Source organism: Schistocerca gregaria, chromosome 2 (assembly GCF_023897955.1).
Source record: "Schistocerca gregaria isolate iqSchGreg1 chromosome 2, iqSchGreg1.2, whole genome shotgun sequence".
Taxonomy (NCBI): domain Eukaryota; kingdom Metazoa; phylum Arthropoda; class Insecta; order Orthoptera; family Acrididae; genus Schistocerca; species Schistocerca gregaria.
The window spans coordinates 948215865-948242197 of record NC_064921.1 but is presented as its reverse complement, the minus strand read 5'-3'; the positions used below and the strand labels follow the sequence as shown (position 1 = coordinate 948242197).

Below are 26333 nucleotides of genomic sequence, written 5' to 3'. Positions count from 1 at the left end.
TTTTGTAGTTTAACATGATTAAATAATGACGAATCAACTTACTGATTATTTTTACGATTTGTTTGAGATGTAACAAATACGAAGTATGGCATATCAAATTCTGTGGGGTTATAGTAATTTGTAATTTCTATTTCAAAACTGTTTTTACCAGATAAACCGGCAACTTGTTGTGTTTGAAGTTCATGAAAAATTAGGAATTTTTGGATTTTTAAGAATAATTTCACGTTGTTCAAGTTCATAATTTGGTTCATATTTAACAACTGGTACACGAATTTAATATATTTTATTACTATTTTTCCTTCTATAGGAAGTGTATCTTGTATTTCAATTCCAGCACCATTTTTATCAGCCCAACGAAGAATTACGTGTAAAAACTACAGTTAAATCTCCTTCACACATAATTTCTTTATAATCTTTAAGAAAACCTCGAAGTAATGATAATGGGTAAAACTTATTTGGGCAGTAACAGATGAAGTTCGATTTAGTATATTAAATGAAGAAATAAAAGTATGTTCAATTCTAGATAAAATATTATTTCTATTCCTTATCGTTATAAAATCAAACAGTTTTGCTACATAATCATCAATTAATTTTTTGTTTGATTTTCCATCATAAGTTGGATAATCTGTTCCATCATTTCCAACAATACTAAAATTCATATACAATTGTGTATGATTTGGATGAAGCCATCCATCACCAATATTTATTTCAATTTCTGTATCTTTCTCATTCACAGGGAATGAATAGAATTGATAATTTCCAATTTTATTCATGACACAGTCTAAGATTGTTTTAGCAATTACTTATTTATTAAGGAAAAAAATTAGGATATTTCTAAAACAACTGTTACAGTAGTACCATTAAAGTCAATTAAACTATCATTTTCATCAGTTATAGTAACTTCAAAGTCTTGAATTGTATCAAAAATAGGAACATTTACATGATATTTTGGTTCATAAATTATTGGTCCACCAAATTCTGCATTATGTTTAAATGAAGCAATAATGTTAGTATCTTCATGAAAATGATCATTAAATTAAAATTTATATTTATTAATTCAAAAGGAATTATTTTAGGTACATCTCCATCTAAGGTTTTTTCATTACTTAAAACAACTTGATTATTAAAACCAAGTAAACTTCCAATACATCCATATACAAATTTACATCACTTTCAATAACAATTCTATTTAATATTTCATCTACTTTAATAAGTATATTAGGTTTTTTTCGAATGAATAAATTTTTCTAAATTTTTCAAACTATTTGACCTAAAGAAATTTCTATCCTTTCACCATCACAATAAAAGTTTATTATTTTTTGCTGTAATATTTGGTGATAAAAAAGTTGAATAAATACCAACTAATGAAACATTAGTATAATTATCATTTATTGGAACAGTTAATGTTTTTCTAAGTCTACTAGATTTATCACTAAGTTGAAACAATCTACTCATTAATACTGAAAAAAATTATTAATAAATGAACAAAACAGATTGGGAACCTGAAGTAAGAATGCTAGAAAATAAGTTAAAAAAACAAACATGGTAAACGTTTACCAAATTCTATTAGATGTGCAATAATTAGACCAAGTGGTTGTAGAAAAACAACATTAATGATTGATAATTACATTTTAGTGCCAGGATGGTTAAATTGGAATAAAATTAAACATTTATATGTTTATTCAAAAAGCTTAGAACAGACAAAATATCAAGAATTTATAAAACAATGTAAAAGAATTGAAGATAAAATTAATGAACATATTGTGATTCTTGAGTTTCTCCCAGCGTATTTGATAATCAAAATATCCATGGGTGTACTGCCGGTCTATAGTGTCCAACGGGCACAATATTTCGGCGATCAAACATTTCGCCATCGTCAGGTAAACTGACGGACTGAGCTCCTGTGAACGTGCCGGCACGGAGATCCGTACGCTATGGCTGCTCAGGGGGAACTGGGTTCGGTCGCGGCGGCGGCCGATTTAAATACCCTCCGCCCGCGGCGCGCTCCCTCCGCCGTCCGCGCCCCGCGCCACGGTAGCGCGGTGGAACAGATTGCGACGGCGTCTGAGATGACGTCGGTGTGATGGCTCTGTCCGCCGTGGTCGTCACAACTATGCGTTTGCTCGATTTACTCTTGATTAACCCATTCGCTGGTTCCCAAGCCTTGCTAAGATTATAGCCACAGTCACGGTTTATGAGGTCGTCATTGGTGCGAATTTCGATAGCCTCCCTAACAACGCTGTCCCAGTATCTCGACGTCTGTACCAGAATCCTCGTGCGGTCATACTCCATAGCGTGATTTTCCGACAAACAATGTTCAGCGACCGCCGACTTGCTCGGATACATCAGTCGAGTGTGCCTCTGGTGTTCACGGCATCGATCCTCGACGGTACGCATCGTCTGACCAATATACGACTTGCCACATTGACACGGAATCTGGTACACGCCGGCCTTCCTCAAACCGAGGTCATCTTTGGCGCTCCCCACCAGTGCACGAGTTTTATTCGGAGGACAAAACACAGTTCCGACACGGTGTTTCTTCAGAATGCGGGGGATTTTCCCCGAGAGTGCGCCTGTGTATGGAATAAATGCAGTGCCTACCTCCTCCCTCGTGACATTTCAACCATCTCAACAGGTTGTGCTGCAGTGGTTGGGCAGAGAGCACGTTGGATCTGCCACTCTGAGTACCCATTCTTTCGAAACACTGTTCTCAGCTGTTCCAATTCCTGGGGTAGACTCTCTGTGTCAGAGATAGTGCGCGCCCTATGTACTAGAGTTTTAAGTACCCCATTCCTCTGTGAAGGGTGGTGGCAGCTGTCTGCGTGCAAATACAGATCAGTGTGTGTTGTCTTTCGATACACCCCATGACCTAGGGTGCCGTCAGCCTTTATCCTGACCAAGACGTCAAGGAAAGGTAATTTACCCTTCGTTTCAGTCTCCATAGTGAATTTGATGTTGGGGTGTATGGAGTTTAGATGTGTAAGGAAGTCAAGGAGTTTATCCATACCATGTGGCCAGATGACGAACGTGTCGTCCACGTAACGGAAAAAGCAAGTAGGTTTCCATTCGGATGACGACAGGTCTTCCTCCTCGAAGTTCTCCATAACAAATTTGCTACCACCGGTGCGAGTGGGCTACCCATGGCGACTCCCTCCGTTTGTTCGTAGTATTCTCCATTAAAAAGAAAATACGTGGAAGTCAAGACATGCCTAAAAAGTTCAGTGGTATTCTCGTCAAACCTCTGACCAATCAACTCTAGCGACTCTCGCAGGGGTACCCTCGTAAACAAGGAAACGACGTCAAAACTCACCATGATATCTGACTCATCCAACCTGAAGCTATCAAGGCGTTTAACAAAATCCGCGGAATTACGGATGTGATGAGGGCATTTACCCACATAAGGACTTAATATTCCCGTCAGGTATTTAGCCAACAAATATGTAGGTGCCCTGATGTTGCTGACAATGGGGCGTAATGGTACCCCCTCTTTGTGAACCTTCGGGAGTCCATATAGTCTAGGCGGTACCGGACCTTGGGGTAACAATTTCTTAGCGTCACCCTCCGGTAAATCTGCGTCCTTGAGAAGAACCCTCGTCTTGTTCTCCACCTTCTTTGTAGGGTCAACGCTGATCTTCCAGTAGGAATCGTCATTTAGCAGGCTCTGCATCTTATCACTGTAGTCCTTATGGGAGACAACAACTGTAGCATTGCCTTTGTCATCCGGTAAGACAACAATTTCAGAGCGTTCCCTCAGATCACGAATGGCCGCCCTCTCTTTACTGCTGATATTTGACTTCATCGGCTTGGATTTCGTCAACGCACGACAAGTTTCACGACGTATTTCCTCGGCTGGTTCTGGCGGAAGTCGAGCTGCAACCTGTTCAACAGCACTAACAATTTCTGCGACCGGAGTGAACTTGGGGGTGGGAGCGAAGTTGAGACCTTTCTGCAAAACCGAGACCGCATCATCACTCAACACCATGCCACTCAAATTGATGACAGTCTTGCACGGAACCTGCAGAGATGGTTTGTCAAGGAGACGTGAGAACTTAGCTGTTGGACGTCCCGTAGCCTTCTTATGGGCGGAATCAGCTGACACCCAGGTGACACCACCAATCCAATCCCTGCAGCACAACCTGTTGAGATGGATGAAGTCACGAGGGAGGAGGTAGGCACTGCATTTATTCCATACACAGGCGCACTCTCGGGGAAAATCCCCCGCATTCTGAAGAAACACCGTGTCAGAACTGTGTTTTGTCCTCCGAATAAAACTCGTGCACTGGTGGGGAGCGCCAAAGATGACCTCGGTTTGAGGAAGGCCGGCGTGTACCAGATTCCGTGTCAATGTGGCAAGTCGTATATTGGTCAGACGATGCGTACCGTCGAGGATCGATGCCGTGAACACCAGAGGCACACTCGACTGATGTATCCGAGCAAGTCGGCGGTCGCTGAACATTGTTTGTCGGAAAATCACGCTATGGAGTATGACCGCACGAGGATTCTGGTACAGACGTCGAGATACTGGGACAGCGTTGTTAGAGAGGCTATCGAAAATCGCACCAATGACGACCTCATAAACCGTGACTGTGGCTATAATCTTAGCAAGGCTTGGGAACCAGCGATTGGGTTAATCAAGAGTAAATCGAGCAAACGCATAGTTGTGACGACCACGGCGGACAGAGCCATCACACCGACGTCATCTCAGACGCCGTCGCAATCTGTTCCACCGCGCTACCGTGGCGGGGGCGCGGACGGCGGAGGGAGCGCGCCGCGGGCGGAGGGTATTTAAATCGGCCGCCGCCGCGACCGAACCCAGTTCCCCCTGAGCAGCCATAGCGTACGAATCTCCGTGCCGGCACGTTCACAGGAGCTCAGTCCGTCAGTTTACCTGACGATGGCGAAATGTTTGATCGCCGAAATATTGTGCCCGTTGGACACTATAGACCGGCAGTACACCCATGGATATTTTGATAATGAAAATATTGTTAATTTTATTGAAAATAATGAAGAAATTATTCCTTTAGATGAATACGAAAATAATTCAGTTGTTGTATTCGATGATTTCATTCTTCAAAACCAGGATATGGTTACAGAATATTTTTCTAGAGGCAGATACAATGGTATAGATTGTTTTTATTTAGCTCAAATGTATTCAAAAATACCAAAACAGTTAGTCAAATCAAATCTAAATATTTTAAATATCTTTAGAAAGATGATACAAATTTAAATCATATTTATCATGAATTTGTTGGTGGAAATTGAAAGTTTGATAATTATAATGAAATGTGTAGTAAATGTTGGAATGATTAGTTTGGATTTTTCACAATAGACATGACTAGAAATCCAATGAAGGTAAGTTCAGAAATAAAATACAATATTTTATAAACCTTCAATTATTTTTACCTCTAATAAATGTGACACTTTAAAAAATGATATTACATATTTATGAAAAATCAAAAAAGTAGAATCAATTTAAGGTCAACATTTTACAAATTGTTCATGGTGTAACAATAATGGTACATGTGGACCAGACACATGTAGTTGTTAGTATTATAATAGATGTATAAGTAAAACGCATTAGCTTATTAATTTTTATAAACATAAATGTTAAACATTAAACATAATTAATGTTTTTTCTTCCTTAATAAATGTTTGTGAAGTACGATGAAAAGGTTCTTAAACAATCTAGACAAAATAGAAAGAAAGCTGAAGACTTAAAAGAACAATTTAATGTTTGGAAAAAGCAACTGAGAACAGAATATGAAAAATATAAAAAGGAAGATCAACCTGTTATTGATGTTACTGAAAAAGTAAAACAAGGTATTGAAGGATTAGGAGATAACCGTCTGAAAGCAAATAGAGAAGTTGAAAAACAAATGGTTCCTTATCTACATACAGAAAATTACGATGATATTTTTCCTATTCCATCAACACCTTCAGAATTATCATTTGAAAAAAAGTTTATTTAATACTGAAAGTCCATTACCACAAACATGAAAAAACTTGAAGAAATGCTGAAAAATATAGAAGACAAGGAGAAATAAAAATTGAGTCAAAATCAGATTTTACCTCAAATGACATATATTGGTCCAACAATAACAAAGTATATTCGTTCTATCAATGATAAAGCTTTTAAATTACGTTTTGAAAATGGTAAACACTATATAGGAGATTCTGAAGTTAAATTTAACAATAAAAACATCTTAATCAATGGAAAAAATTATAAAGCAACTGATGACTTAATGAAACTCTTGACTGAAACTAATGTTGAAGATGAATATGAAGCAAATTCCTTTGATAATTATGAAGACATCTTAATATAAGCAAATGCTATATATCAAAATAATGATCATAATTCTAATAAACCTAAATCAAGTAGAAGTAAGAAATATGAACGAATAATCAAACCAATATGGCAGAAAATTAAAAAATCTAGTGCACCTGAAAAAATAGGGTAAAGGTTTAATTGAAAAATATACAGATAAATAAATTGGATATGTTTGGATGAATGATGTTAGACAATTAATTGATAGTTTAGCAATAATTCATGGTGAAGAACTTGCTGGAAATAAGAATTATCATAATGAAAAAGTTAGTATTTCACAAATGTTAACAAATAAACTTAGTGATTTCATAATTGAAAATCCAAAAGGAATTGCATATTTAATTAGATTTTTGAATAATCTTCCACATACATTTTGGAAAAGTGATAAATATGGAAAAGGATTAGTAAATACTTTCATTAATAAATTTCTGTTTGAAATGCATCTTCCTGGTTATAATTATTGTGGTCCAGGAACTAAATCTGAATAAAGATTAGCCAAAGGTGATAAAGGTATAAATCCATTAGCCGTAGTGCTGAATCTATCCACCCCACTGAGGACGCAGAGTTTGTTACACAGCAGGGATTCAAACTGTCTTCCCTGGTTGGTGGTGATATATTTAGGGCAGCCAAATAGAGCCATCCAGGAGGATACGAATGTGTGTGCTACGGAATCCGCTGTGACGTCCTGCAGGGGTATTGCCTCCAACCAACGTGTAATGCGGTCAATGACGGACAGGATATGCCTGAAACCATCAGACATGGCTAACGGTCCTACAAGGCCACATGTACATGTTGGAAGCGGCCTTTCAGGATGTTGAATTTACCTAGACTGGGTTGTGTGTGACTGCCAACTTTGCTGCGCTGGCGCTGTAAACAAGCATGTGCCCAAGTACGACAATCCCTCTTCACACCTGGCCACACAAAGCATTCTGTAACCAGGCATGTAGTAGCCTCAGCACCAGGATGTGCCAGGTTATGTAAAGTAGTAAACAATTGGCGATGCAGCACAGGAGGAACAATAGGCTGGGCAGTGCCCATGGACGTATCACACAACAGTGGTCTGGCCGAGCTCGGTAGGTTGCACGAAACGATCTGAAGGGAAGTATGTGGGTCCTGTCGGAGGTTGTGCAGTTCGGTGTCACTGTCCTGTAAGTTGGCCAATTCATCGAAATTAATGAGGTCTGAAATTGCAGTGATACGTGATAGGTAGTCAGCCACCACATTTTCTGAACCTAGCCGAAACCTACGTGGGAGAAGGTCAGCAGTGGGTTTACGGATATCCTCAGTGAGGGGGCGATGGTCTGTCAAAATTGTTATATAACTTCTTTCAATGTCTGTGCAGAAATATTTTACAGTTTCATAAACTGCAAGCAATTCTCTGTCAAATGCAGATGATTTACGTTGAGCTGTAGATCGTTTCTTCGAAAAAAACCGGAGTGGTTGTGTTGTGTCATTGACATGCTGTTGGAGGACTGCACGATTGCAAAATCACTTGCATCCACTGTAATAGAGATGCAGGCATCTGGCAATGGGTGGGCAAGAGTGACAACACGGGCTAATGATGATTTAAGGTTTTCAAAAGCTCTCACCATGTTGTCAGACCACTGTACTTGCCAACTGCCAGAGGTTTGTTTCCCTGCCAATGCATCAGTCAAACGGGCTTGAATTGCTGCCGCCATCGGCAGGTTACGATGGTAGAAATTTAAAGTTCCTAAAAACTGGCGTAATTCATGAAATGACACTGGGAGGGGTAGATCACGAATGCAATCAACCCGCTCCTGCGGGGGCATATACCATCCGAGAAGACGGTGCACACCAGAAAAGTGACAGCGATGCAGCGGAGTCGTAACTTGTCATTGTTGATCTTGACTCCGTTATGTGTCAATAAGTCCTGTATTGTGGCCAGGTGGAGTTCATGTTCCCTGTCAGAGAGGGAGAAAATTAATATGTTGCCAAGGTATGCTTAGTAATATGTGTAGTTAAACAGAAGTAAGTCTATAAAATGCTGCCAAGTTTGGGCCACGTTTTTGAGACCATAAGGCATGTAGCAAAATTCGTACTGGCTGAAAGGTGCGAACACTGCTATCTTTGGTATGTCAGTCCATTCTATTGGTATCTGTAAATATGCCTTGCGGCAGTCCAAGACACTGAAGATGCGTGCTCTGCTAAGTACTTGCACAAAGTCTTGTTTGTGAGGTATCAGATAATTGTCTAATACCGTTCGCATCGTCACCACATAGGCGCACTGTGCCATCCTTTTTGGGGACTAAATGTATGGGCGAGGATCAGTTACTGTCCGATGGGCAAACAATACCTGCCCGTAGAAGTTCCCCCACTGCGGCTTTAGCATGGCAGTCGGTGTGCTTTATGGCGCACTGGTGGACCATATGTCGTGAGAATTTTGTGTGTCGTGCCATTCATGATAGCATTCAGCTCGGCTGGCGAACTCGCTTGGGGGCCATCATGAATTGGAATCGGTAGCACACAAGAGTCACTAACCTAATGTGCCGGGGAAGCTGTCTGCATCGGTGGTGACAAGGTTCCATGAGTTGCATCTACAGTGTCGGATGGTGGCAGTGTTGACAGGTGTTGTACGAGGCATCGTGCCTTAGAGAGGGCTTGTGTAGCCGACGATGTGGCATGGTTCAGTTCAGTGTTGTGAGCACGGAGATCGTCGACTGCAGGGCATTTGGGCTGGAGCTGGGCAATGGAAGTTGTGAGGCTGTCCGCCAGTGAAGAGCACTTGATGGGAGCTGTGTCAAAGTCATTGGGAGATTAGGACGATGGGGGGACTGAAGAGGCAATATGAATGATGAATGGATGAGGAGTGGCGCAATAATGTGGCCGACTGAAGATCTAGAGACAGTCCGAAGTGGAAAAGAAAGTCAATGCCTAATACTGGATCTTCGACGTCAGCTATGTAGAAGGACCAAGTGAACTGTTTGACAGGTATGAGTTCAAAAGGTAACTTGCACAAACCATCGACATGATGTGGCGAATTATTTGCTGCTCGAAGGGACAGTTTGGTTGGCGTCGTGTCCTTCACAGAAAATGTGGAAGGTATGACACTATCATCTGCTCCGGTATCAACGAGAAAATACCGGCACGAACCTAAATCCAAGGTGTACAGACGTCCTTGTGAGCTGGGGGATCTGACAGAATGCAACGTCTGTGGGCGACCCTACATGTATCCGCAGGACGTGGCACCTACTGCGGCCCGCATGCGGCGTTTGGGAACACGCAGGGCGGTCGGCAGTTGCGAGCAGCGTTCCTGAAAGTGGAGTGGGACCAGCATATGCGTGAGTCAGCTGTACTCGTCCCACCGCGTCAGGTGAGGGGAAGTCGGGGCGGCAGGCGCTAGCCCGGTTGGGGTGGGGAGAGGCTGTTGCCGACCAGCTGGCGGTTCCAGGTCTTGGCCACTAGATGGCTGGTGTTCCGTGTGCTGTCCATGATACACATGTGCCCGGCCACTACCACCTGATGGTGGAAGTATAATCACAGGATTACCAACCTCGGTGGTATTAGGCGCTGTGCTGCACGGAGGGAGGTGGCTGTGTCGAATAATGGCATATGCCTGATCTGCCAGCAGTAGTTTATCCTTGAGTGACGCTGCGGTATGAGGAAGCAAATGTAACTGTAGTTCTTGTGGCAGCTTTACCAACCACAATGGCCAGAGCACTAAGTTCGGCAAGATCTCGGTACTGACCTGTGCATGCAAGTGTCGCCACAGCTGTAAGGGTGTTCTGTCACCTAAAGTCTCGTCGTAAATTATGTTGTGAATTGTATCGGCTGGCGGACGAGAGAGGCGTTCGATGAGTAATGCATGAGCAGAGGCATATTTTTTGCTCTTGGGTGGGTTCAGCAACAAGTCCCTGATTAGATCAGGGTGGTCGTGCTGTTGGTTCACTAAACACATAAAACCAGTGCTGTCATCCGCAATACCGTGTACGTCCAACATGTTGTCCACCAAGCTAAACCACGTTACTGGGTTGTCTGCTTCGGAAAATGACCAGGGGCCACTGCTTGCAGGGCTGTAGGGAAGGCACAAAACATACAAGGGTTCTGCACGGTGTTCACCAGTGGGAACTGTGCCTCAGTGACGGGCAATGTGTTGTGTTGAACATCCGTTGGCTGTGTAGGCGAGACGCGGTACCAGTCCTTGTAGGCGTGGAATCTGTACGGCCACATGACGAGCAGGCACGGAAGGATCAACAGCCGATGCAGCCGAAATCTCGAGCAGAGGCACGAGATCGCGATTGAGCGCTGAGTGGTGAAACGGAACCACGGCAGGTGTGTCGCCCAAGGTGTGCACGAGATGGCCAGACAGATATGTGTATAAATGGCCCGGTGTGGTTGGCAAGAGTGTCCCTTCGAGCGACGCGGAGGGGGACACTTTAAATGGCAGGCCGCTCTGAGGAGGGGGCGGCCGTGAGTGTGAACCCAGAAACTGGACAGCCACACGGTCCATGTTGTGCGGTAGAAACTCAGGCGAGGGGTATCCGGGGTCTTGTGCTGGAGGAGCATTCTGTTGAGCATAGAAGGCCACAGAAGGTGTCCGTGATGATGTGTACAGCGCCCAGAAAGGTATGCCGGCAGAGGTTAGAGTCGTCTGGTCAGGCAAGGCAAACACCAGAGATACGAACATTCTCGGTGTATTAGTAGCCTACGGGGTATAGCGTTGCACTTCACAGTCACATGTCCATTCTGTGGTCGCGGCATCCTGCACTGCCAGAAAAACTGGAGGCTGTGGCTTTGTCTATTGGAGCGAGACCGGTGATACACATTGAGCGACTGCAGTGTATTTTCGTGACTTGGGGTCACCAATGTGGGTTTTTTGGCTATAGCGACGGACCATGCACAGAAAACTCCAACTTATTTCGATAAGACACTTTTATTAAGGTTTGTATAATTACAGAAAACACAAGAAAGGCAATGTAGAAATTCAAGACATGCATATCACTCCTCAAGTCGTAGACAGGACTACCAAAGAAGCTCAAGTCCCCAAAGACCATTTACTCTGCACTTTGCCGGTGAAGTTACTGGTGGTCGACTGTTGCCACAGATATAAAATAGCTTTGTGACACTGTTAGAAGTGAAGAGGTATGCCAAGGTCTGAATAAATTGGAAATGTCACAAGGAGTGCAATTCAGGATCAGAAACAGGTATAACAAATGCATGAATTGTGTTAAAATAAATGACAAAAACGTCACAGTTGTTTATAACAGATAAGGTTTTGAAGATGAAATGTGCCCACAACAGTGCTCCTCTAGAGCTAATGCTAATGGTTCAATAGTTTTTTGGCACTATAAAAACTCTTGCTAATTATCAATTTTTCAGTTTTTATATATATATATATATATATATATATATATATATATATATATATATATATATACGTTGTCCTGATATTGGTTTGGCTTCCTAGGTATGGCTGATAAAGAGCACTTGTTTGATACCAGGCTTTTGTGTGTACTTTTCTATGGAAATCATCGTTACTTCTTGTTTTATGGCTATGGACTTGAATGTTTAACATTGAAGGTTCCTGGTGTGTCTTCAGAAAATATATGTTTTCTAAATATAGATACATAGTAGGTCATGATTTTTAGTTCCTCAAAAGAATTCTTGTATGATTTATATGTACCATTCCTTATTATTTTTATTACTCTATTTTGAAGTATAATTGTGTATTTGGCTAGACTGGTATCCCACTAAACATGATGCCATCTTTTAACATGCTATGCATGAGTGCAAAGTAGCATTGTAACACAGCATCAATACTATTGGAATTTTTAAGCATTCTAAGAACATAACAGTGCCAGAGCCAGAGGCACAGTGCATGCTATTAATTGTGTGTTGGTGGGAAGGTCAAATATGCTGATGCTGCAGGTGCCTTCATGCCCACAATCACAGCTACAGCCATCCACCTCTACATCTGGAAACATTCAGGCAGCTTTTCAGCAAGTCGGAATGGAGGATGTGGTCACACTTTAAAATAAAATATTCTTTCTTAGCTTTCCATTCTCTTTTGTTTATTTTTGACCTCTGGATATAACAAGTTAAAAAGCGCATCATCTGTTTCATATTTTTTATTAATTTTGTAGTTGTTGGAACACTAATTCCATTAATTATATTATTCAAAAATAAAAATGGTTCTTATTGCCCATATAGTATACTAAACACATATTTACCTTCATATATTCCCTCCTTCAGTGCTTTATAAATCACTTCACATGTTTCTGGAATGTGCAATGTGATATTCCAGTGCTGTGTTGTAAACTTGAGTAGCTCTCTCTTGTATCAAGAAATCCCATTATCACATTTTACCTGTCTTCTGCACATGTAGCATATCTGAAGAGAATATTCTGTCTTGTAATATGAGAAACCACTTTACTGAAAACACTCTCATCCATTCATAAGTCATTTATATATAAGACTTGACGTCCTCCACTAGCAGGCCTCGTAACAAATTTCTCTGAATGCTTTCACTATCTCAACATAATACCTGACTTCATCCAAGTTTGTTTCCTTTTTTACCCCCACTTTTCTTCCAAATACACACACAGTGCAATTGTGGTACTAGGAACTGCAGTGCATAATAACAAGTTGTTGTCCGCCATCTTGAAATTTAATAAAAAATATGGTGACTGTGTAATACCTCTTTTTAGCACCACTTCAAAGATCTTTGTCAAAGAAACTTGACGAATATTTGATCATATTTCTTTGTCAAAGAAATATGATAATGTAATACGAGCCTTTGTGGCATACACACCTATGCCTTACAACCCATCTACAAATGTGTGCCACTAGCGGGTAGCACACTGCGGCAGATGGTGATCTTGGTTCATTCGGCAGTGGGCATAAAGTAAGTTAGATGGTAGCACAGTCCTTACATATGTCAATTCACTCATATACAGTAAACATAGATTGGATGTCATTCTTACGTTGTTATTGCTATTATTAATATTATTGGCAGTGGCTGCAGTTGTTCACATTTGTTCATAATCATAGCTGTTATACAGCTGTCGCTGTTTAATACTTTCAGATTTATCTGAATCAAAAAATTTGTGAACATCCAAAATGTATACTGACAAGCCACCACTGCTAGACATTGCCAAAAAGTTGAGTCAAGAACATCCTAGCTGTGAATTCCTAGAAAGTGTACAATTATCATAGCCTAATGGAGGAACAAAAACTATCAAAGGAAAAAAATCAAGGATCTGCAAAATGTTTTGAAGTTTGTGCCACAACAGCATCGTTAGTTTTACATGTATCTTCAAGGAGCAGAGGAAGGACCCCTGCACAAAGTGACAGTGATGAAGACGCAGTGATGTGAGTGGGACAAAACAAGAGATATGAAGATGCATGACATGGAACAAGGCAGGAGAGTTGAAGATACAGTGACCCAATGACAACTCAGTGATATGAATGGGCTAAATTGTTAATGAGGATTCTAAGAATTAACAAAAATGGAAAATCCGGCGTGGAATGTAACAATATTAGAGAAGGAAAGTTGCTACATGCCATATAGCAGAGATGCTGAGTTGTGATAGGCACAATTGTGTGAATCTTTTTGTTGTGCCTATCACAACTCAGCATCTTCACTATATGGTGAGTAGCAACTTCCCTTCTCTAATATTGTTGCTAAATAAGTAATCTGTGATCTTATATGTTCAATTTGTACTTTCACAAAGCTACAATTTTAATATGTGACATATCTGCCTATCAAGTGCCTAAGAAACAAAAGCTCTGACTTGTATGCATTATGTTGATCAGTTTGATACCATTTTTCATACAAATGTTATGAATATGTTACCTGATAAATGACAAAATGTGAGCAATGAGTGAGTGACACAGTGATATTATAACAATGGTGCATGAATGTGAGTAAATTATTAATACTTTATTATTGGAAAAAGATTTAGTAGGAAATGTAAGGTTACAGAATTAAGTTTATTGTGCCTACGGGTTATGTATAGTGGCATCGAGACTAGCATAACAAGTGGAATAATATGTGACGGTTGGAAGTTAGAAAGTAGTCAGCAGAAAGGAGAAGAAAAATAGCATGTGTGTGTGTATTAATCATTCGTTATCAAAAAAAGTGTTCAGTGAAATAACATTTTTTTTTTATTTAACTGTTATCTTCTAAACATTTACAGTTCCAATTTTTAAAGTATTAGTGAGTGACATGGCACATGAAGATTCAGTCCCTGCTCCCCTACACTGATGACTTACAAAGATTCATAGTTAGATACAAGATAAAGAAATCTCACCTCAAAGGTGAAGACATGAAAGGCCATTTGATAAAGCAATAATAACGTGAAGAGGAATGAAGAACAATCAAGACTTTAATGTAGAAAATTCAGTGAGGAGAGTAGGGTCTCCCAGAAATGTAACCACAAACAAAGGTAAAACATAAAAGAGGCCCAGTTTAAGATCCAAGTGCTCCATCCAAAACATAAGCAATATGATGTTTAGATTAGGGCTGATGAAATTAATAAACATCTAACCTAGGCACCAGCAGAGTTATGGTAATATTACTCTCCATCCTCAGCTAAGTAGAAGCTGTTATTGAGCCTGAGTCTGAGATATATAGTTGTTCATTCGGCTTTGATCAAAGCACAAGGAATATTAATGTTGATGCTCTAACCAACAAGAACACCTATGAATGCAAAATTTTGTAAGGAGAGACCTACTTTACTGCTTAGAGTCAAATAATGTCATTTAAGTACAGGAAGTGGAGATGAAAGCTAGTAATATAAATTTATTGATTGTTCATGGGTAGTTCTGTGTAAGAAACCCCTGGTCTCCAGTGGTTTATTTCCAGGTAAGTGGCATCATAGTTGAGGTAGCATAAGAAAACCCCTGACAGTTGCAGTGGGCTGAGCATGGCCACTTTGCTTGCCTACCTCAACAAACAATAATACAATTTTGTAAACTTCTCTATGGCAATACCTCATTGTTGACACAACTCCACAGATGGCTACTGTTTTCACGTGCAACCATTCATGCTTTGCAGTTGAAAGCTTGTGACAGTGTTGTCAGTTGTTAGAGATCACCTTACACTGACTTGACACAGAAATGTCTTCAACATGAGCCTTAAAAACATTTGGTGTGCTTAATAAAATATAGGCCATGGACTTCTCTTGTTACACTAAGGCAATTTGCTATTGCAATATCATAATACAGTAGAAACTATCATCAGTTATGATGTTGACAGACTTCTTCATTTGGAACCACATCAAAAGTCTGATCTGCGAGACTCCATGTAACACTGCCATGGACCTTGTTTCTGTGATGTAGTCACTGAAATTGTTCATCATTCTCCTAAAATCCTAGAGTGCATGCCACAGTCCATGATGAGAGACTGTGTAGTCTTCTGTCTTAATCATAGCTATTAACATTTTGAACAACTGTTTTAAGGAAACATCACTATACAGCAGTTTGACAGATACTGAACAATATTGTACAGAAGTGTATTTTATTTGCCTGTGGATAATTAATTTGCTTTTTCTCCATCTGTTCTTATACACATATGTATTAGTCATCAGATCTAAGGAAATAGTTCCTTACATGTAAGAGATCTTCCCATACTATGTTTCTAATAAACAAATAGGTATCCCAGTGTTTTGCCTGGGTTTGTCGAAGTTAGCTATAGAGTTGCTATGGAATGTAGCAAGTAATAAAGTATTGTGTCACAGCACTGACTGTTTTCCAGGCTGCTTACCTTCTGGTGGAGAAGACAACGTAATAGTGACCACAGAACAGAGACCAGACACACATACTTGCAGCTGTTCCTAGCTAATGAAAAAATTTGTATTGATAGATGATGAAAGAAATATCTGACATTTTGCTGCAGTGGGACACAGGGAAAATCCAATGGCAACAGACTGAGACGTAACAGTCCATTGAAACCCATTTAAACCATGTACTTTTTATCCAATTTAAAATAAACAGGAATCACTGATGTAAACAAAAGATAGTGATATAGGTAAACCTATTCTTATAAAATCTTACGGTGAAACTAGTTACTAAACTATAAAAAGAATCAAAATCGAGTAGAAAATTAAAATGTAATTATCGAAAATGTTGTAAGTGGTGTGTAAACATAGGCAGTTCTTTAGGTTTTTTGTCAATAATAAATAAAAGACCTATTTTACCACATTCAGTGAGAGACTTGGAAACATATACATTGATGGGAACATTTTCCGAACTATATATCTTTTGCATTTTATAAAAAATAGTAAAAGTATTGTTAATATTTCATATTTTTAGTATTTACACACTTCCAAAATGTTAAATGCTTGAGCATTATGTATTTGCTCTGTAAGAGCCAGTACAACTGTTGAAATATGTCATTAATTTTGAGGCAACAGTTTTAATTGTAATTTTATTAAAAAAAAACCTTTATAACAATATCAAGAATATAAAGGGGCAGCCATGTTGGCATTGGAGGGCAGTGTATTATGAGATGTTGGTCAAGAAGCATGTAATTGCTTAAGTAACGTGTATGTCAATGTTGTAAGCATGTCAGTATTTCTGAGTTTAGTCAAAGTAGCATAATAATTATGATGTGATATAGAATAAAGGTTCTGAAACATAATGTTTGTATTGGTGTAAAAACCAAGTTACAGTGGACATGAAGGAACACAGTGCTTGTGGCAGGAGATAAAAACCAGTTGGATGAGTACACCCTAAATAATTATAAGAATTTTTAATAATAATTTCACATGATGAAATTTTGTGGCAGACCAGGACTCGAACCTGGATTTCCTGCATTACACCAGCAGTCACTTTAACCACCTTGGATATCTGAGCATGTCCCCTGTCCAACCCAAGTCTCTGTATGACACAAGCGAAAGAGTTATGCCCCCTATCTATTATCAACTTGCTCACAGCTTGATTATGTCCCCACCAGGGCTCAGATATTATTATGCATATGGATTGTGTCTGTTCTATTGGGGATCCATGTCTGAAAGAAAAGATACTGCTGATTCAGTTAGCAGATGCATTTGGTACATGATGAAAAAAGTATCTGACATTTAGCTGCAGTGGGGCATTGAGCAAGCCCAACAGCGACAGATGAAAATTTGTGCCAGAGCACGAGCCAAACCCAGATTTCAGCTTTATGCAAGTGGTCGCCTTAACCAAGTCAGCTTTCTGAGCACACTGCCCATCCAATCCAATCCTCATTATGCTGCTACAGAGTAGCAGCTCCTATCCACTAATACCCTTGCTCAAACCCTAACTGTATTCTTGTACAGGTTCAAATACTGTTGTGCATTTGCACTGAAATATCATAAAGGTGTCTGGCACATATATATAACAGGTTTGTAATGTTAGCCTATAAACAGATGTTAATAATACTTAGAAAGTGTATTTCTTGTGCAAATATACAATTTTTAAAAATGGAACAATGCTATAGACATAAACAAACTAAAAGTAGGGTAAATAAGAATGTCAGTGGTGTTTGTAAGATTCTAGTGGGAGTCATTTACAAGATATCATATTTTGAAAAGTTACCACACCAACACTTGTACAATACTTGTGATAACACACGCTAAAGAACAGGAGTGCATACACTAGTTACAAGTACTGTGACCAGTAACAAGACAACTGGCCATTACACGTTGTGTTCAAAATGGCCGTCAGCAGCAGCAATACAAGTTTCCAGTCTGCTATGGAACATCTGCTGCACAAGTGCTAGCATGTCAGCAGAGATGACTGAGCAGGCTGCAGTTATATGTAATTGCATATGATTAGCTGTAGTCAGTATATCCTTTTAGACAGCATCTTTCAGCTTTCCCCACAGAAAAAATCTGTTGTTGTTGTTGTTGTCTTCAGTCCTGAGACTGGTTTGATGCAGCTCTCCATGCTACTCTATCCTGTGCAAGCTGCTTCATCTCCCAGTACCTACTGCAGCCCACATCCTTCTGAATCTGCTTAGTGTACTCATCTCTCGGTCTCCCTCTACGATTTTTACCCTCCATGCTGCCCTCCAATGCTAAATTTGTGATCCCTTGATGCCTCAAAACATGTCCTACCAACCGATCCCTTCTTCTAGTCAAGTAGTGCCACAAACTTCTCTTCTCTCCAATCCTATTCAATACCTCCTCATTAGTTATGTGATCTATCCATCTAATCTTCAGCATTCTTCTGTAGTACCACATTTCGAAAGCTTCTATTCTCTTCTTGTCCAAACTATTTATCATCCATGTTTCACTTCCATACATGGCTATACTCCATACAAATACTTTCAGAAACGACTTCCTGATACATAAATCTATATTCGATGTTAACAAATTTCTCTTCTTCATAAACGCTTTTCTTGCCATTGCTAGTCTACATTTTATATCCTCTCTACTTTGACCATCATCAGTTATTTTGCTCCCCAAATAGCAAAACTCCTTTACTACTTTAAGTGTCTCATTTCCTAATCTAATTCCCTCAGCATCACCCAATTTAATTTGACTACATTCCATTATCCTAGTTTTGCTTTTGTTGATGTTCATCTTATATCCTCTTTTCAAGACACTGTCCATTCCTTTCAACTGCTCTTCCAAATCCTTTGCCGTCTCTGACAGAATTACAATGTCATCGGCGAACCTCAAAGTTTTTACTTCTTCTCCATGAATTTTAATACCTCCTCCAAATTTTTCTTTTGTTTCCTTTACTGCTTGCTCAATATACAGATTGAATAACATCGGGGAGAGGCTACAACCCTGTCTCACTCCTTTCCCAATCACTGCTTCCCTTTCATGCCCCTCGACTTTAATAACTGCCATCTGGTTTCTGTACAAATTGTAAATAGCCTTTCGCTCCCTGTATTTTACCCCTGCCACCTTTAGAATTTGAAAAAGAGTATTCCAGTCAACATTGTCAAAAGCTTTCTCTAAGTCTACAAATGCTAGAAACGTAGGTTTGCCTTTTCTTAATCTTTCTTCTAAGATAAGTCGTAAGGTCAGTATTGCCTCACGTGTTCCAACATTTCGACGGAATCCAAACTGATCCTCCCCGAGGTCTGCATCTACCAGTTTTTCCATTCGTCTGTAAAGAATTCGCGTTAGTATTTTGCAGCCGTGGATTATTAAACTGATAGTTCGGTAATTTTCACATCTGTCAGCACCTGCTTTTTTTGGGATTGGAATTATTATATTCTTCTTGAAGTCTGAGGGTATTTCGCCTGTCTCATACATCTTGCTCACCAGCTGGTAGAGTTTTGTCAGGACTGGTTCTCCCAAGGCCGTCAGTAGTTCTAATGGAATGTTGTCTACTCCGGGGGCCTTGTTTCGACTCAGGTCTTTCAGTGCTCTGTCAAACTCTTCACGCAGTATCGTATCTCCCATTTCATCTTCATCTACATCTTCTTCCATTTCCATAATATTGTCCTCAAGTACATCGCCCTTGTATAAACCTTCTATATACTCCTTCCACCTTTCTGCCTTCCCTTCTTTGCTTAGAACTGGGTTGCCATTTGAGCTCTTGATATTCATACACATGGTTCTCTTATCTCCAAAGGTCTCTTTAATTTTCCTGTAGGCAGTATCTATCTTACCCCTAGTGAGATAAGCTTCTACATTCTTACATTTGTCCTCTAGCCATCCCTGTTTAGCCATTTTGCACTTCCTGTCGATCTCATTTTTGAGACGTTTGTATTCCTTATTGCCTGCTTCATTTACTGCATTTTTATATTTTCTCCTTTCATCAATTAAATTCAATATTTCTTCTGTTACCCAAGGATTTCTAGCAGCCCTCGTCTTTGTACCTACTTTATCCTCTGCTGCCTTCACTACTTCATCCCTCAGAGCTACCCATTCTTCTTCTACTGTATTTCTTTCCCCTATTCCTGTCAATTGTTCCCTTATGCTCTCCCTGAAACTCTGTACAACCTCTGGTTCTTTCAGTTTATCCAGGTCCCATCTCCTTAATTTCCCACATTTTTGCAGTTTCTTCAGTTTTAATCTACAGGTCATAACCAATAGATTTTGGTCAGAGTCCACATCTGCCCCTGGAAATGTCTTACAACTTAAAACCTGGTTCCTAAATCTCTGTCTTACCATTATATAATCTATCTGATACCTTTTAGTATCTCCAGGGTTCTTCCACGTTTACAACCTTCTTTCATGATTCTTAAACCAAGTGTTAGCTATGATTAAGTTGTGCTCTGTGCAAAATACTACTAGGCGGCTTCCTCTTTCATTTCTTAGCCCCAATCCATACTCACCTACTATGTTTCCTTCTCTCCCTTTTCCTACACTCGAATTCCAGTCACCCATTACTATTAAATTTTCGTCTCCCTTCACTATCTGAATAATTTCTTTTATTTCATCGTACATTTCTTCAATTTCTTCATCATCTGCAGAGCTAGTCGGCATATAAACTTGTACTACTGTAGTAGGTGTGGGCTTCGTATCTATCTTGGCCACAACAATGCGTTCACTGTGCTGTTTGTAGTAGCTTACCCGCATTCCTATTTTCCTATTCATTATTAAACCTACTCCTGCATTACCCCTATTTGATCTTGTGTTTATAACCCTGCAGTCACCTGACCAGAAGTCCTGTTCCTCCTGCCACCGAACTTCACTAATTCCCACTATATCTAACTTAAACCTATCCATTTCCCTTTTTAAATTTTCTAACCTACGTGCCCGATTAAGGGATGTGACATCCCACGCTCCGATCTGTAGAACACCAGTTTTCTTTCTCCTGATAACGACATCCTCCTGAGTAGTCCCCGCCCGAAGATCCGAATGGGGGACTATTTTACCTCCGGAATATTTTACCCAAGAGGATGCCATCATCATTTAATCATACAGTAAAGCTGCATGTCCTTGGGAAAAATTACGGCTGTAGTTTCCCCTTGCTTTCAGCCGTTCGCAGTACCAGCACAGCAAGGCCGTTTTGGTTAATGTTGCAAGGCCAGATCAGTCAATCATCCAGACTGTTGCCCCTGCAACTACTGAAAAGGCTGCTGCCCCTCTTCAGGAACCACACGTTTGTCTGGCCTCTCAACAGATACCCCTTCGTTGTGGTTGCACCTACGGTACGGCCATCTGTATCGCTGAGGCACGCAAGCCTCCCCACCAACGGCAAGGTCCATGGTTCATGGGGGGCATCAAATCCAGTGAATGGCCCGGCTAAGTTACAGAACCTCTGCATCCAATCCAACAATTTAGAAACAATTGGTGAAGACATGTGGTAATAATTTGCACACTATGGGTACCACAGGTTTCTCCTAGTCTGCAGATTTATGTCTTCTAGCATCCTAAGAAGATGGTCTGTTAGGAGGCTGCAATGGTTGGGCAAATCCAATGTTCCATCTATGAAACACGGGCCTATGTGTTGATGGTTCAGTATCCCACACCACACGTTTGCACTCCATAGATGCTGACGTTTCACCTGACAGAGTCAACGGGGATTGTCAACAGACCAGTTGGGACTTATCACTATTGGAGCTACCACTGTAAGAATTTTGTGGATGTTGTTTTTACATATATTGAAACGAATGAGATTTTCCATCTGAATTACAGCTTTCAGTTCTCATTTCTGCATACTGGTTATGAGAGTTTGAATTGTGATAAATGACCATTGTCTTATTCAGAGTTAGAGAGACTTTATAAACACTTTTTTGGTGACTGACAGCAGATTTCTTTCTTGTATACTGAGGAAATTATTTAAGCCATTGAGCATACAAACAAACTGACAAAAATTGTATGAAAAACATCAATTTGTAGTCGGAATATCTACACAAGACAGAAATTACCTTGCAGTGAGTGAAGATTCTCATAGTTATTATTCAAATAAAATAAAAGCAATCTGATTTGTCATTATTGGAACTATCATAATAATACAACATTAATAATCAAAATATCACTGTTGTTAATCATGCTCAAACCTTCATCTCTGCTATCACTGTAGGAATTTTGTGGATGTTGTTTTTACTTATATTGAAATGAATGAGATTTTCCAGCTGGCTAAAACTTTCTGGAACTTCAGATACTTGATTATTTTCAACAGTGAGCCACCTATAAAAAATACAATACAAATACTGTTAGCAAAACCCATTTCATATTCACTGTATAGTTTTTTTTTCTTTCAAGAAATGAATTATTTGAATGATGCAGTTTGACACTGCTAACTACCTAAGTGAACCTAAGTAGCCAATCTCTTCTGGTAGCCGCATCAGAAGATTCCCTCTTATTCCAAGAGTGTTCAGCATTTGAAGATTTCTTATTTCTGGTGGCAAAGCTACCAGACCCATGTGGTTAATCCACAAGACTTCAAGGTTCTTCAGATTCCCTATCTCTGCTGTAAGATGCTTCATGGGATTATAGCTTAGGTTGAGAAAAACAATATTTGTCAGATTATTTAGGGGTGATGGCAAGTTTGATAAGTTGTTGTTGTCCACTGCTAAATATTCCAAAGTTTGAAGCTGAAGTAGTTCTGTTGGTAATGTATTTAATTTATTATCGTTAAGGAATAGCCCCACTATATTTTTTATACCAAAAAGCCTCTCTGGTAGTCTTGTAAGCTCAAAACTGTTCAGTTTGATCCATGGACGTTCTTTTGACTGTGCATTTTCTAAAACTGCAAGAACACATTGTTCTCGAATAAATTCAAGTAATGTCGCCATTTAATACCTGAAAAAGAAGATAAATTAATGCTGTAAATGCAGTAATGTTGATTATATTGATGCTGTTGATTGTGATAGGAGGCTGTAGATAAACAATCAGAGGTAAATTAAGTATGTAGAAAATGAAAACTTTGAGGTTTGCCAATGACAAAGTAATTCTGTCAGAGACAGCAAAGGACCTGGAAAAGCAATTGAACGGAATGGACAGTGTCTTGTAAGATGGATATAAGATGACAAAAGCAAAATGAGGATAATGGAATGTAGTCTAATTACATCAGGTGATGCTAAGGGAATTAGATTAGGAAATGAGACACTTAAAGTCGTAGATGAGTTCTGCCATTTGAGAAGCAAAATAATTGATGATTGTCGAAGTAGAGAGGATATAAAATGTAGACTAGCAATGGAAAGAAAAGTGTTTCTGAAGAACAGAAATTTATTAACATCGAGTATAGATTTAAGTATCAGGAAGTGTTTTCTAAAAGTATTTGTATGGAGTATAGCCATGTATGGATGTAAACACGGACAATAAATTGTTTAGACAAGAAGAGAATAGAAGCTTTTGAAGTGTAGTGCTACGGAAGAATGGTGAAGATTAGATGGGTAGATCACATAACTAATGAGGAGGTACTTAACAGAATTGGGGAGAAGAAGAATTTGTGGCACAACTTGACAAGAAGAAGGGATTGGTTAGTAGGACACATTCTGCGGCATCAAGGGGTCACCAGTTTAGTGATGGAGGGAAGCGTGGAGGGTAAAAACCGTAGAGAGAGACTAAGAGATGAATACATTAAGCAGATTCAGAAGGATGTAGGTTGCAGTAGTTACTCAAAGATGTAGAAGCTTGCACAGGATAGAGTAGCATGGAGAGCTGCATCAAACCAGTCTCTGGACTGAAGACCACAACAAAAACAACAGGTTTACTGTTAGAAACATTTAACATTAGGAGACAGTGTGCTAAACAAAATTGTGTGGGAGAACATAAATTTAAAATTATGTTTACCATACTCATCACAGATATAAGAATGGATTATGGGAAAGGATACGATTATTGGTCGAATGCAATAACTATCCCCATTAAATTCCACATAGAGATATATTTCATACTTAGTCATAAATGTGTACACAGCTTAAGATACAGAACAGAACTTAGAACAAACATGGCTGCTTGGCAGAGCAATAAGAGTCCATAGATGGTGTTCATAGTGGTCAATATGACCTAACGGCACCACACAGCCTCCCCCCCCCCCCCCCTGCACTACAGAGTACCACCTGTGAGTCTTGAGTGGAGGTCATGTGGGTGTCGGCGTCGGTAGTAGTCGTGTGAGGCAGCAGGCGCATGATCGGGATTTCCATCTTGGTTGAGGCAGAGTGCGGAGGTGGAGTGATTGGCGGCAGGTCCATCTTCCATCTCATAGTCAGTCAACCAGTGGTGGCGGTCGATGTGTCAACCGACCCGAGAGTAGGCATGTGGAACGGCCTGCAGCATGGTGCAGGCATGCCAACCCCAAATGCAGATTGAGCCATCTGAGAAGATGAATGCGCGAATTTCTAACGGGTTGTAGTCACGGAGGACGGACAGGCTATGCACTACACTGACATTTAACTGTGCCCATTGGAGGGGAAGGCCACAGTGTCTGTTAGGAGCATAAGCACACGGTCATCGACGGTGATGATCGACACATCATCCACGTGGTGTGTGGCACGTTGCACCACAGGTTGAATGTGGGAGAGTGAGTCTCTGCAGCCGGTGAAATGGTAGCATTTGGGGTGGATGGCGACGTGCCTGGAAAACCTGCAAATGGTGACAACAGATCATGGGTTGGAGAAAACAGCACCATGCAATGAGACAAAGTATTTTCAAGCTCCGCAATGGAGAAGTCATCAGGAAGGTCCGACTGAGATGGAAGAGGGGCGTCGGAGACCATGAAAGCAGGTTTGAGCCTGTGCAATGAAACAGTTTGAGAATGATCTTTAACCATAATGTCAAACATTGTCTCGCCCCACTGGAGCACTTTAAAGGGGCCAAGGTAGGGTGATTGCAGGGGTTGTCTAATGGAATCATCCCTGAGCATAACGTGGGAGCAAGTGTTGAGTGCAGTTGGCATGTAAGTGTCTGGTGGGGAATGGCTGATAGGTGGGTGTAGCCATGCATGTTTGAAGTGAGTGCGCATGCGACTAATGAAATCTGGGGAGGGGGGAAAATCCTCGGGTGCTTGAGGCAGTATAAGTTCCCCTGGTAGGACTGGGTTCTCCCCAAAAACAAATTCAGAGATGGTTCCCTGTAAGTCTGGTTTAAAGGCCGAACAGAGACTGAGTAACACCCATGGAAGCGCCTCAGACTAGAGGCAGTCATGGAATCTGAGGGCAGTTTTGAGGGTGTGGTGCCACCATTTAACTAACCTGTTGCTTTAGGGTGGTAGGCTGTTGTATGAATTTTTTTAATGCCGCAGATGTTACATAAAATGGTGAACAGGGCAGACTCAAACTGCCGACCTTGGTCAATGGTGATGGTGGTCGGGCAACCGAACCTGGCAATCCATGAGGAGACGAAACCCTTGGACATGGTTTCAGTGGTGATGTTGTGTAAAGGAACAGCTTCCACCCAGCAAGACATGTGGTCGATTGTGGAGAGAATATATCTGTGACCCTCCGATGGTGGTAGTGGATCGATAAGGTTGATATGTACATGACGAAATCTTCCTCGCAGAATGTGGAACTTGCCTAGTGGAGGGCAGGTGTGGCGGCCAATTTTGTTGCATTCACAGGAGACACAGCTGTGTGTCCAGGTCTGACAGTCCTGTTTAATATTTTTCTAAACGAAATGCTTGGATAAGCGCCCTGTGGTGAGGGAGGTTATGCAAGGTGTCGAAGGCTTGCCGGCACAATTTGGGCGGAAATAACGGCCACAGGGTGGCAGTAGAAGAATCACACCACTACCTCATCCAAAACGCCAGGGAACTTGGCTTTGGCAAACACAAGAGATGATCAGCGGGGATGTTTTCTGTGCCTTTGATGTAGCGAACATCTGTTGTGAATTGAGAGACTAAATCAAAGCTGGCCGGAGTGGCCGTGCGGGACTAGGTGTTACAGTCTCGAGCCGAGCGACCACTACAGTTGCAGGTTCGAATCCTACCTCGGGCATGGGTGTGTGTGATGTCCTTAGGTTAGTTAGGTTTAATTAGTTCTAAGTTCCAGGCAACTGATGACCTCTGAAGTTCAGTCGCATAGTGCTCAGAGCCATTTGAACCATATGAAATAAATCAAAGTGGCAGAAACGCTGAGGGTGTGGATCCTCGGGAGGGTTGCAGAAAGCATCCACTAGTGGTTTTTTATCATTAAGGATGAACGGCCCTCATTGTTGGGGAAAAAGTGTTTGAT

At 40.6% G+C, this 26333-nt stretch overlaps 1 protein-coding gene across 6 annotated transcripts in view; it reads right to left on the bottom strand.

The window, feature by feature from the left end:
* LOC126335412 (leucine-rich repeat protein SHOC-2-like) overlaps window positions 1-26333 on the bottom strand; it is a 162060-nt gene that overhangs the window by 89824 nt on the left and 45903 nt on the right. For all 6 annotated transcript variants that reach the window (XR_007564868.1, XM_049998688.1, XM_049998689.1 and 3 more), the window contains 2 exons: window positions 22465-22962; window positions 22218-22347 (listed from right to left, as the gene is read on the bottom strand). Coding sequence is in view for 5 of the 6 variants with exons in the window: in XM_049998688.1 (XP_049854645.1) it covers window positions 22218-22347; window positions 22465-22955 (621 nt within the window). In the remaining variant the exon portion in view is untranslated. The remainder of the gene's footprint in view (window positions 1-22217; window positions 22348-22464; window positions 22963-26333) is intronic.